This window comes from Trachurus trachurus, assembly GCF_905171665.1.
Source record: "Trachurus trachurus genome assembly, chromosome: 8".
NCBI classification, from domain to species: Eukaryota; Metazoa; Chordata; class Actinopteri; order Carangiformes; family Carangidae; genus Trachurus; species Trachurus trachurus.
The window spans coordinates 27,706,604-27,717,267 of record NC_139905.1 but is presented as its reverse complement, the minus strand read 5'-3'; the positions used below and the strand labels follow the sequence as shown (position 1 = coordinate 27,717,267).

The 10,664-nt window shown below is 40.7% G+C and overlaps 2 protein-coding genes across 3 annotated transcripts in view; both read right to left on the bottom strand.

The window, feature by feature from the left end:
* Positions 1–10,664, bottom strand: part of LOC310990612 (histone acetyltransferase KAT7-like) — a 384,780-nt gene that overhangs the window by 54,843 nt on the left and 319,273 nt on the right. The window lies entirely within an intron of this gene.
* LOC310989966 (actin-related protein 2/3 complex subunit 1A-A) lies at positions 1,420–9,127 on the bottom strand (the record flags this gene model as incomplete). Its single annotated transcript, XM_083977168.1, has 9 exons — positions 1,420–1,494; positions 2,473–2,563; positions 3,991–4,181; positions 5,275–5,350; positions 5,476–5,682; positions 6,522–6,629; positions 6,856–7,078; positions 7,260–7,364; positions 9,064–9,127. 9 exons carry the CDS (start codon positions 9,125–9,127, stop codon positions 1,489–1,491), a joined length of 1,071 nt encoding a protein of 356 aa, XP_083833294.1. The 3' UTR covers positions 1,420–1,488.

The following is a 10,664-nucleotide window of genomic DNA, read 5'->3' as shown; positions in this document are numbered from 1 at the left end:
TGTGTTCGTCCATTCATGTGATGGAGCAAAAAAAAAAAAAAAAAAAATTCCTCCCAGAGGGAATAAATACAAATTGTATCCAGACACACTGCTGCAGAATCTGAATGGATTTCGGTGAAAGGCACACAGGCCTCTCTCGGATAGAGCCACATAGTCAATATTTGTTGATGTTATTTCTGTATTTTCATTGGCAAATAGCAACAGGCACACGGTAACTGTAACTGAGTCCGTTTTCTGACTGCCCCATTCCCACAGCCGGAAAAACATAGCCTAAATAACACAAAAAAACACTTGCAATAGTTAAGATAAAGTATTCCTGTGGTAATGACAGCCTGTGCCATTTACACAATTAATGTCAATGGTTAAAATTAGCAGGACAGTGTTACCTTACTATAGCCTACCCATAACATACAAAAACAGAAGTCTTGAAGATGACAGAGGTGGTTCACTCAAGCCTGGGGCGATATGATTTTCATATTTTAAAAGTCTTATAACACAACCATTAATGCTAATGAACAGCCACACAAACCCAGAACATCTCACCATAACATATTTGTGTGGGCGATGTTATCATTTCAGCCTGGGGAGCAAAACACTTGATCACTTCATCTCATACATGTAGCCTATCTCTAATATGAGGAACAGCTTTTGTATGAATGCATCATAAGAACCCACAGGGAAAGAACCTATAGGTTTTAACATAGGTTTGAATATGTGACATACATAAAATTGGCCGTTTTCATACGCATACATGCTAATATATATGGTGTATATGCACAGATAGACTGCATATAGGTTTTATATATGCGCATATATCCTATATATCCTCATGAGGATATATATGAAACCTTTATGCAGTCTATCTGTGCATATGCACCATATATTAGCATGTGTATATATGAAAATGGCCAATTTGATGTATGTCACATATTCAAACCTATATTAATAAAACCTATAGGTTCTTTCCATGTGGGAATAAGAATAAGAAAGACTTATTTTGAAAAAAATCATTTGTTTGGCAGCTCATCTACCATATATCATTGTATTGTGACATTGTGCGCCCCATACATTTACATATGTGAGAAAGGCAGAATATTAAAAAGACACTCCCTCACCACCACCCACCATGACCTTAATATTAAATTAAGAATAATAACCTCTGTGTCATTGTGGAGCATTACAAAGCTGTGTAAAGGCAGTGGCCTATACCAGTGCCATAAAAAAACAAAAACTCACAGACATACATAAGTAACATGAAAATGTCAATGTACTGAAAACAGAACACAGAAATGTCACACTATGACACCTGTAGACACCCTTGGTATTTGTGTAAAATATGTTTTATTCACAAATATCACAAAGCACAGGTGCTGACAGTGTTCTCAGATCACATTAAAACATATCAGTAGTTCCACGCACATGCACATGGTTTCATAACAGATGTTTTTTTTTTTGGGATATCTTCCATCTGGCTATATCCGTTTCAGTTCAGTGCTGCAAAGTAGAAGTGCAAACATGTTAGAACAATTGATGCCTCACAGTTGAATTGACAGATAAAATTACATAATACTGTACTGTGGGAGCTGCCATTAGTGCTGAACATTTACCCAGTTCTTCCTCAGAATGTAATCAGCATGAGTGAGCTGTTGTAGCTGATTTTGACCATCACAGGTCACAGGTCTGGAGTGAAATTAGTCACCAGCACATTTCTCCAATGAACCTATTCTGTTTATCCTTTTCCCCCAGTGATGATCAGGGCCGTTGCTAGGAATTCTGGGCCCCTGAAAAAATACTAAAGTGGCCCCTGCCCCCTGGCTTTTCCCCTTCTTTCTTAGACTATGTATGTATTATCATTTTTTATTTACTTTGTTTTGATGCTAATGCAGCATTACTATGAGTATTAGTCAGGGTCTTATACAGAATAAATCAGTCATACAAAGATTAGACTACTGGGGTTTTTGATAATTCTTGGGGCCCAGTGCCTAGAATTATCATCACCTTTCTCCCCTATACAACGGCCCTGGTGATTATGTCATAGTCTGTTACAGTTCTGCCAATTAGAATTACATTGTCATATTCAGAATATATTATCTGGAAGTGTTCTGATAGGTGTGGTTAGACAGCATGTCCCATATGGGCTTTCAAACAGGAGATCGCAGATTCGACTCCTGATGAGGATTATCATTTACTGCATGTATGTCACTGTCGTATCAAAAAAAAAAAAAAAAAAAAAGGCAAAAAATGACAGAACCTTTTATTTTTATTTTTAAAGAGTATATTATTTGTGTTCATAATTTCAGTGTGTGAGATGTGTCAAAAACATCATTGAAATGTCTGACTGTAGAAATCTACAGCAGCTACTGGTCTACATCAATGACTGAGGTTTGCTCAGTTGTCACACAGCTATCAAATGACTAAATATGGAATCTTGCTAAATCACAGCTTCACTTCTGTATAGTTTAACACAGCTACCTTAAAATCCCAGATCACCATGGTTCCATCCAGGCCCACACTACTGTACTGCTCCACCTTGGCTCTCTCGCCTGATACAACACACATCTGCCTGCAGGACACATCATAATACAACACACAATGCATTTACATTATTAGGGCAGGTTAATACTCGTTATAAAATCACATTTTCAATCAGATCTGTAATAAAATACATATCACTTGTTTCATGACAGACAATCTGATGGCTATTGCCATGATTTTTGGGGTTATGAGGTTTCACTGATGTCATAACATTTTTGTCATAATATTTTTCAAATACCTCATCGTAGGCAAAAAACGTAAACTAATAGGAACCAGCATGAGGGCGGTGTGTCGGTGACCACAGATTTGGAATGAGCTGAGTGACAGCCTCAAAACATCACAATCTATCTCCTTGTTTAAACGCCATCTAAAGGAACAATTGCTGAACTCATATACATGAATGTACATCCTGGGATTACAAATTGTATGTTAAGTGTATGTTGTGTTATATGTAGTATGTTAAATGTATGTAAGTGTCAAGTGCATGTAAAATGTGTAGATTGTGTGTCAAATATTAAAGCAGAAGTGAGTGATATATTTGTGTTAATATAAGTCTTAAATAGTTATATCTTCCGACAGCAATCACTTACATAGAGTGTTTGGACTGAAACACGGGTCTCTCAGTCCCTCTGCTCTGCTCTGAGCCGAAGAGAAAACATTTATCGTATCCTACAGTTTTTATCCAATGAGGAGAGAGAACGGCATGCAGGGCTGTGTGTGCAGCCAAGGAACGCCGTGAATGTGGTGACGTAGCGACGAGGACTGTTATGGTGCGTTCAAGGAAACTCGTATTTTTCCGACCGTGAAGTGGTACCAGTTCGATCTGGTACGAGTTCACCGGTCGGAAGTTACGAGTGGCCGTTATAGTGACTTTCACCGGTAAAACAGTTCGGAAAAACACGAGTGGGTTGCCTGGAACGCTACAAAGTCGTAAGTTGTGACTTGAAGCTGTAATTTACGATTTCAAAAGCCTGCCTGGAACGCAGCATTAGCGAAAACGACCGAATCACTCACTTCTGCTTTAAGTGTATGTCTAATGTATATCAAATCTATGTCTGGCTCTTACTATAAGCTTTAGATATAGCTTCCTCAGGAGACCTATGTTCTATCAAATTAATTATGATTTTGTATGTGTGAATAAAGCACTACTACTAATAAAAAAAAACCCAACATGGTGATACTGTTGGATCTCAGTGCACACCTAGGGTTCCCTCTGGATACAGTGGGAGTTTAATACCTTTCCTTAAGAATTGACAGGAATGACAGAAACAGAGAGTGAGAGATGTGGGATGATTACAGGTCTCCAGCAAGATCAGGAAAGGAGGCTTTGCAGTTCATGGTGGGCAACTTAACAGCTGGTTCATTGTATTTCATTGTGTATTGTGAGCACACACTATTGTACTATTCAGCAACCAAAACTGAAAACCACCTTGGTGGATCCTATAATAATCTTACGTGATGCTGTTCTGGTGAAGGGTGCCCAACTCGTTGCTGTCGTCGTCGGTGGCCCTCTTGTCCAGGTTGCGGAAATGTTGCATGGCTGACATACTGCTTTTAGCCGTCTGCTTGGGGATGTCCAGCTTTTTCACAAACTCCAGGGCACCAGGACCCTTATAGGTGAACTGGTACGGGCAACAGTCATGACCCTGACATTGACACAAGAGATTAAGAATGTTAAGTATATTCAAGTTCATTATGACCACATCTGACCGTGTTCATATGGTGTTGGATATGAGGTAGACGGTTGTATGAGCCATTTCTGTGTGTGCCTGTATGGGGCCAGTAGGTGTCCTCAGTGTACCGGGTTACATAGGTGGGAACTATTGTTCCGGGGTCAGGTGTTGCTAGTCGGAGGAGCTATTGTCAGACATGCTTTTATATTATGGGCCAGGTAGACCTCTTAGGTCATCAGCAGTAGGGCTTCTGACTAAGAAAGATCTAAAAACATTCCTTTTTAGCTGTGCCTAGTCTGGTATTATGTTTTTAACTGTGTTTTTTTTTTCACTCTTATTTAATTATGTATTTATAATTTTGTATTGTTATAATTGTGTTTTATTGTTTTAACTGTGTTTTTATTTTATTTATTTTTATTAATCTTAATTTGTGTTGTTTTTATTGTTGTGGAATGCTCTGTAAAGCACATTGTGCTTCCTTATATAATGAAATGTGCTATATAAATAAAGGTTGCTTGCATACAGTTTTCGACCGCGCCGCTCGGCCACGCTATGGCAGGCGGATTGGTGAATGGTGCATTATGGACTTTTGTTCACACTAGTAACGGATGTAGCACATCGTTATGGTGAGGAAAATAAAGAATCATTGCAAAAGTTACCAATCCAGAAGTCGTCTGTCTTCTTCACTAGACACACACAGTACGAACATGCAGTGGCTAGCAAGCGCATCGATCTAAACCGTTCTATGCAGGCTTTAAGCTTTAGGCCTTTATATATTATAAATATTATATTAATATATTATAGCCTCTACAATAGTGTTGAGCGAATGAAAAACAAATGGAAATCTGGTTGATGCTCTAAGATGCCAAAACAGCAGATTTGTTGATATAAATCAAAATACAAATACTGATTATTACAGCTTTAAATTAGGGACATGAATAGTGGGTGATCTGGTCACCTCAGTTCTGCTGAGGATACACTCACACAGACAGGTCAAACACACCCCATACATACATACATACATACAAACATAAATGCAAACAAACATAGAACAGGCAATAGTTACCGCAGCAACAATCTCAGTGGGGCTGACATAGAGGACACTCAGCAGCGGCAGATACTCAGTGGTCAGCTGGGTGACTCTGAGCAGACAGAGAGAGGATAAACTGTAATGTCACCAGGCACTCGTGATACAAGAAGATACAGGGACAGTGTAATTTTCTACCTCATCTCCATTCTGTTTCAATATTAATACTGCAGTACTCACTCTTTCTTCTGGGTAGCATCCACCACAGTGATGCTGCTGTTGTGGGCCACCCACGCCAGGTGGTCTCCACTGGGAGAGAAGCAGACACTGTGCACCCAGCCTCCACAGTCCTTATGCTCCAGCATCACCTCACCAAAAGGCATCTTAGCCCCCCATGCCGTGGGTCCAGGCTTATCTTCAATGTCCTTGATGTAGGCTGAGAAAATCCTGAGAAGCAAGGATATTGAAGAATTTATGGCATTAGGTTGCTGTTTGGACTGATAAATTGACAATTGTCAAAGTCATTAACTACATCACTTACATACACATTTTCTGCGTAAGATATAACTAAGATAACTTAAAGCTGTATTAATCAAGATTATGTATCACAACTCTAAAGAACTGTCGGTAATGTGGCTCTTGCATGGGTAAATAGACTGCTAAGAAGTCTGCTATAAGACTTGAGATACATACAATTATGCAGACAAGGCATGCTAAGTTTCACTCCCTGACAATGTTACTGTATAGAACAGTGTTTTCCAACCTTGGGGTTGGGACCCCACGTGGGGTCGCCTGGAATTCAAATGGGGTCGCCTGAAATGTCTAGTAATTGATAAAGAAATTACTGATGAAAATATTGTTTTAACTAATTCTTGTTCTTTTTAAATGTATGATTAAAAACACCACACACAATCTTAAACAACAGTATTCTATACTTTCACTTTCTCAAATATATATCGAGTTCAAATAAAATGCAGCATATAAAAATATCTGAGCTGACGCATGACTGAGGGGCGCCATCACATGGGTTGCCAGAAATTTGTGATGTCAAAATGGGGTCACGAGTCAAAAAAGGTTGGGAACCACTGTTATAGAACAATGGTGCACCCAACATCCAAGACGTTTTGTTCAATAATAATAGAAAGGGACAAAAACTTAGCCCTGGACTAACTTTATCTAGATTATTTGTATATCATGCAAATATTTCTCTCTGACTCTGTGTGGAGAGAATGAACACTCCAGTCTGCTTTTCCTCTTCAACATCACAGTCATGGTCGGGGTCTTACCTGCAGTGGAGGTCTGCCGAGCCAGTTGCCAGTAGGATGTTGTTAGGATGCCAGGCCAGACACATGACCGTGGAACGAATAGGCTTCTTGATGTGTTTACTCAGCCACCTGGTAGGAAGGGAAAGAAGTCAAACCCTGCATTTGAATGTGCTAAACAGAAATCTGTGTATGAAGTAAAGAAATACAGAGGGGTCTGGTGTGGAATGGTGATTCATGACATTATGCAGATGAGACAGAATGCTCAATGTTTGTCCATATTGCACCGCTCCAAGATGAGCTATTATCAATTATGTTCAAGTTGTAAATAGTTGAAATTTGATGCTGTTTTTCTAACCAGTCATTCTCCTTCTCAAAGTAGCAGACGGAGATGAGACGAGCACCGCTGCCCAGGGCAAACTTGTTTTCCAGAGGCGACCACTTCACACATGTGGCTGCACGGTTGATGCGCACCAGGACCAGGGTGGGTTTCCACACGCCGTCCTTGAGAGTCCACACGTAGGCATTGCGGTCAGAGGCACAAGTCACAATGCGGTTGGACTCAGGGGCCCAGTCGATGCCTGTTAACAGAATGAGACTGCATCAGAGGAGAAATGGCCAGGCTGCCAATGTAACAGAGGGGCCGGGTGCACTCACTCACCCTTAAAGGACAATGTGCAAACCCAACTGCCAAGTGGTCATTGACCTCTTGGCATGATGGTTTGCATTGTCGCCTGCCGTGCGTGATGTAAGTGGCAGTACCTGTTATCCGTCCACTGTGTTCAGTCAGCTCATGGATCTTGGTCCAGCCTTTGCCTTTTTTTTCGTAGATATGCACCACGTTGTTGTTAGGGCTCACTGCAATCTCTGTGAAGTCATAGAAATAGATCGATACAGAACACGACATTGTCACTCTCCAAATTCAAATGGTTCTGAGAAACATGTTGTTTAGGAATAAAAATGCAGAGATCACAAAATAATTTGGACAATATCGCCACCAGGTATTATGTATGTGTCCAAGGTTATTTGGGGAAAATACATAGAAGAGATAATTTGGGAAACATGAAAGTTCCCTCTGTTCCCTTTCATAGTAATCTCTTCTCGCCTTTCCACTCACCTCCCTGTGCTCATGAGCTCTCCTCTTCCTCATTTCCTCATTCATTTCCTCTATAAATATTGTTCTACTTGCACTCTCCCAGAACATATGTAGCCCATGTTATCTGACCCTCTGCGTTATGTTTTGGTACGGACTGCCCCAGGTAGGGTTTCGAACCCTGGTCTCGCATATGGCAGACGACGATGCAAACCGTTGTGCCAAGAGGTCAATGACCGCTTGGCAGTCGGGTTTGGACGTCCTATATGGGTGAGTGAGTGCACCCGGACCCTCCGTTACATATACAGTGCTATCCTAGTGTCTAGTGTATAGGTCTTGTTCCAGTCCGTGCCTGGACATGCCTATGTCTTTGGAACCTCTGCCTGCTGCTTGTTTGTCTAGTGTTCCTGTCTGTCTTCTCTAGCCTGCATTACCTGTAAGATAAAGATGAACCAGTTCATCATGGTCCTTGAGTCATGGATTTCGAGTCCTGTGTGTTCTTAGCTATGACATGAACTTGTGGACAGAAACTTGACACAAGAAAAGCAGGAAACTTCTAGGATCTGAATTTGCAACATGTTTGTCCCTTTGCATGTGTTTCCTTAAAGGGATAGTTCACCCAAAATTCAAATTTCACTCATTATCTACTCACCCTCATGTCAACTAAGGGCTGTGAGAATTTTCAGAGTCCTCCGTGCCTTCTCGGAGTTACGGGGTGGTCCGTGCAACAGTATTTGTCCATGTAATGGTTGTGAATGGATACCACTTTTCTTCGTCCAAAAAGACACACCAAAAAACATCCAAATACCTCCATACTGTTCGTCTGTAATGTCCCTCTTGTATTGAAGCCCCGACATGAGAAATTGTTCCGAAAAAAATTAAATAAGTCTATATTTTAAGTTTGTTTGTAGCGGAAGCTCCCAGTGTCTCAGTTCACTGCTCTTCCTTGCTCTTCCTTCCAAATCTCGTGTGATTTGCACTGACCGGCGGAACAATTTCTCATGTCGGGGCATCAATACAAGAGGGACATTATAGACGAGCAGTATGGACTTTTTGGACGAAGAAAAGTGGTATCCATTCACAACCATTATATGGACAAATACTGCTGCACGGACCCCCCCATAACTCCGAGAAGGCACGGAGGACTCTGAAAATTCTCACAGCTCTTAGTCGACATGAGGGTGAGTAGATAATGAGTGAAATTTGAATTTTTGGGTGAACTATCCCTTTAAGTGTCAGTGCATTGAACAAATGTACTTCAATGAGTGAAGCACTACATTTTCCAGGGGGTTGATGCAGTGTCAGATACCCAGACAGCATTAGACATTCTGCATCTCAAGTGCAGTCAGATGCATGTAGTAAAGCCTTTTGAGTCCATTTCCTGTATTGATAATCAGATTGTCTGTGGTTCTCCAGACAACATTAGTGCAGCATGAGGGTGGGGAGCTCAGTATGTTTGTCTGTTTCACTCACGGGTTCTGTCTTTGTTCCAGGCGTGGCAGGAGAGTGGCTCCAGGCCAAAGCTGTAGAGTGACATGTCTGAACAGGGGCAGGCGGGAGGGGCTGCTGGAATGTGGGTGCTGCTGTCCCAGCTGGTCTACAGATGTGCTGCTACAGGTCCCAGGGTGAGATTAGAGACAGGGAGACACTTAGTTGAGAAACCTGATTTTATAAGAACTGCTTGGTAATGTCACATTATATGCAAAGTTTGTCAGCAACATTGTTAACTGTGTCAATAATGAGTGTGAGATATCTGCACTTTTATCAGGGGTGGTGCACAATGTGCAAACATGCTTTCACTGTTACATATTTTTCTGCTCTCTAACAATAAACCTGCAGGATCACATGTATCTTTTGATTTTTGAACACAGATTATTATCATAAAGCAACAGTTTGACAGGATGTCATCCTAAATATATTCTCACTCAGTCTAGTACATGGACATACATAAAAAGCATTATTTTGGGTGGTATATTTTGACCCTGCCTCATTAGACAGACAGAGAACCAATGAGAGACAACATCCATTAGATTAGAGAACAGATTGAAAGGACAAACCAGTTTCACCGGCAACTACAACATTGTTATTTAAACTTATTGAAACTGACTTTATGTAATTAAAAAAAGTGAGATTAGAGAGCAGGACTTACCTTTTCTTGTGTGTGTAATCTGTGTAATCAGGCTGAACTGGTGAAAGGATTGTATTCGTGGACTCTGGCCAGTCGACACGAATGGAGCTGTGCAGTCTGACTTGGTGAAGGAAGTGACTGTGGTATTATTGAAGGGAGTGAGAGAAAGGTGGGTGTGTCTTCTAATAGCTCTTGCAAGGCCGAGCAAGCACCTAGAGCAGAAGAAGTTGTTGTGATAGAGCCCTCCAGTCACATTCACACTACTCAGCTCTTCCACAATCCCTGAAGCCTCACTGGTTTAGAACCAACTGTGACAGGTCTTTTGCAACAATGAAGTATTCATTCAATCAAATAAATACTAGTAACACTGTCTTGTTATCAAATCAAGAAAAACCCAAGCTTACAACATATAATCACAATGCAATACAATTAGCCTACAACAAATAGCACAGAGTCAAATGAAAACCATATCAATCACATGCACATATCAATATACACACAACTAAGCTGTAAAAAAGAAGACATTATTTTTTACAGCTTTTTAAATCGGCCACTGATGTGGCATCTCTTACTCTTACTAACCCCTATGTCCCTATACTGAGAGGTGTGTATCTTCATATGTAGTCTATGACCAATAGAATAATTCACCCTATTTTATATTATTTGGTGTTTTTTGTGTCATTTTAGCAGCAGCAGCAGCAGCAGCAGGCAGCTGTTTTCTCTGAAAAAGCTCTTTAAACCATTTGTAAACAAAGTAAGTCTGTAACAAAGTTTCAGTAGGCTAAGGCCCTGACAGATGTGTCATCGGCACCGCTCTCAGAGGCAAAATGCAGAAACTGTGTGCTCACATGTGGAACCCTGGATGTTTCAGGAGTCAAGATTAGTTTCTGTTATTCAATTAGCCTCCCACTTAATTTTTCAGATTATAATTATTTTTAAATGCTTG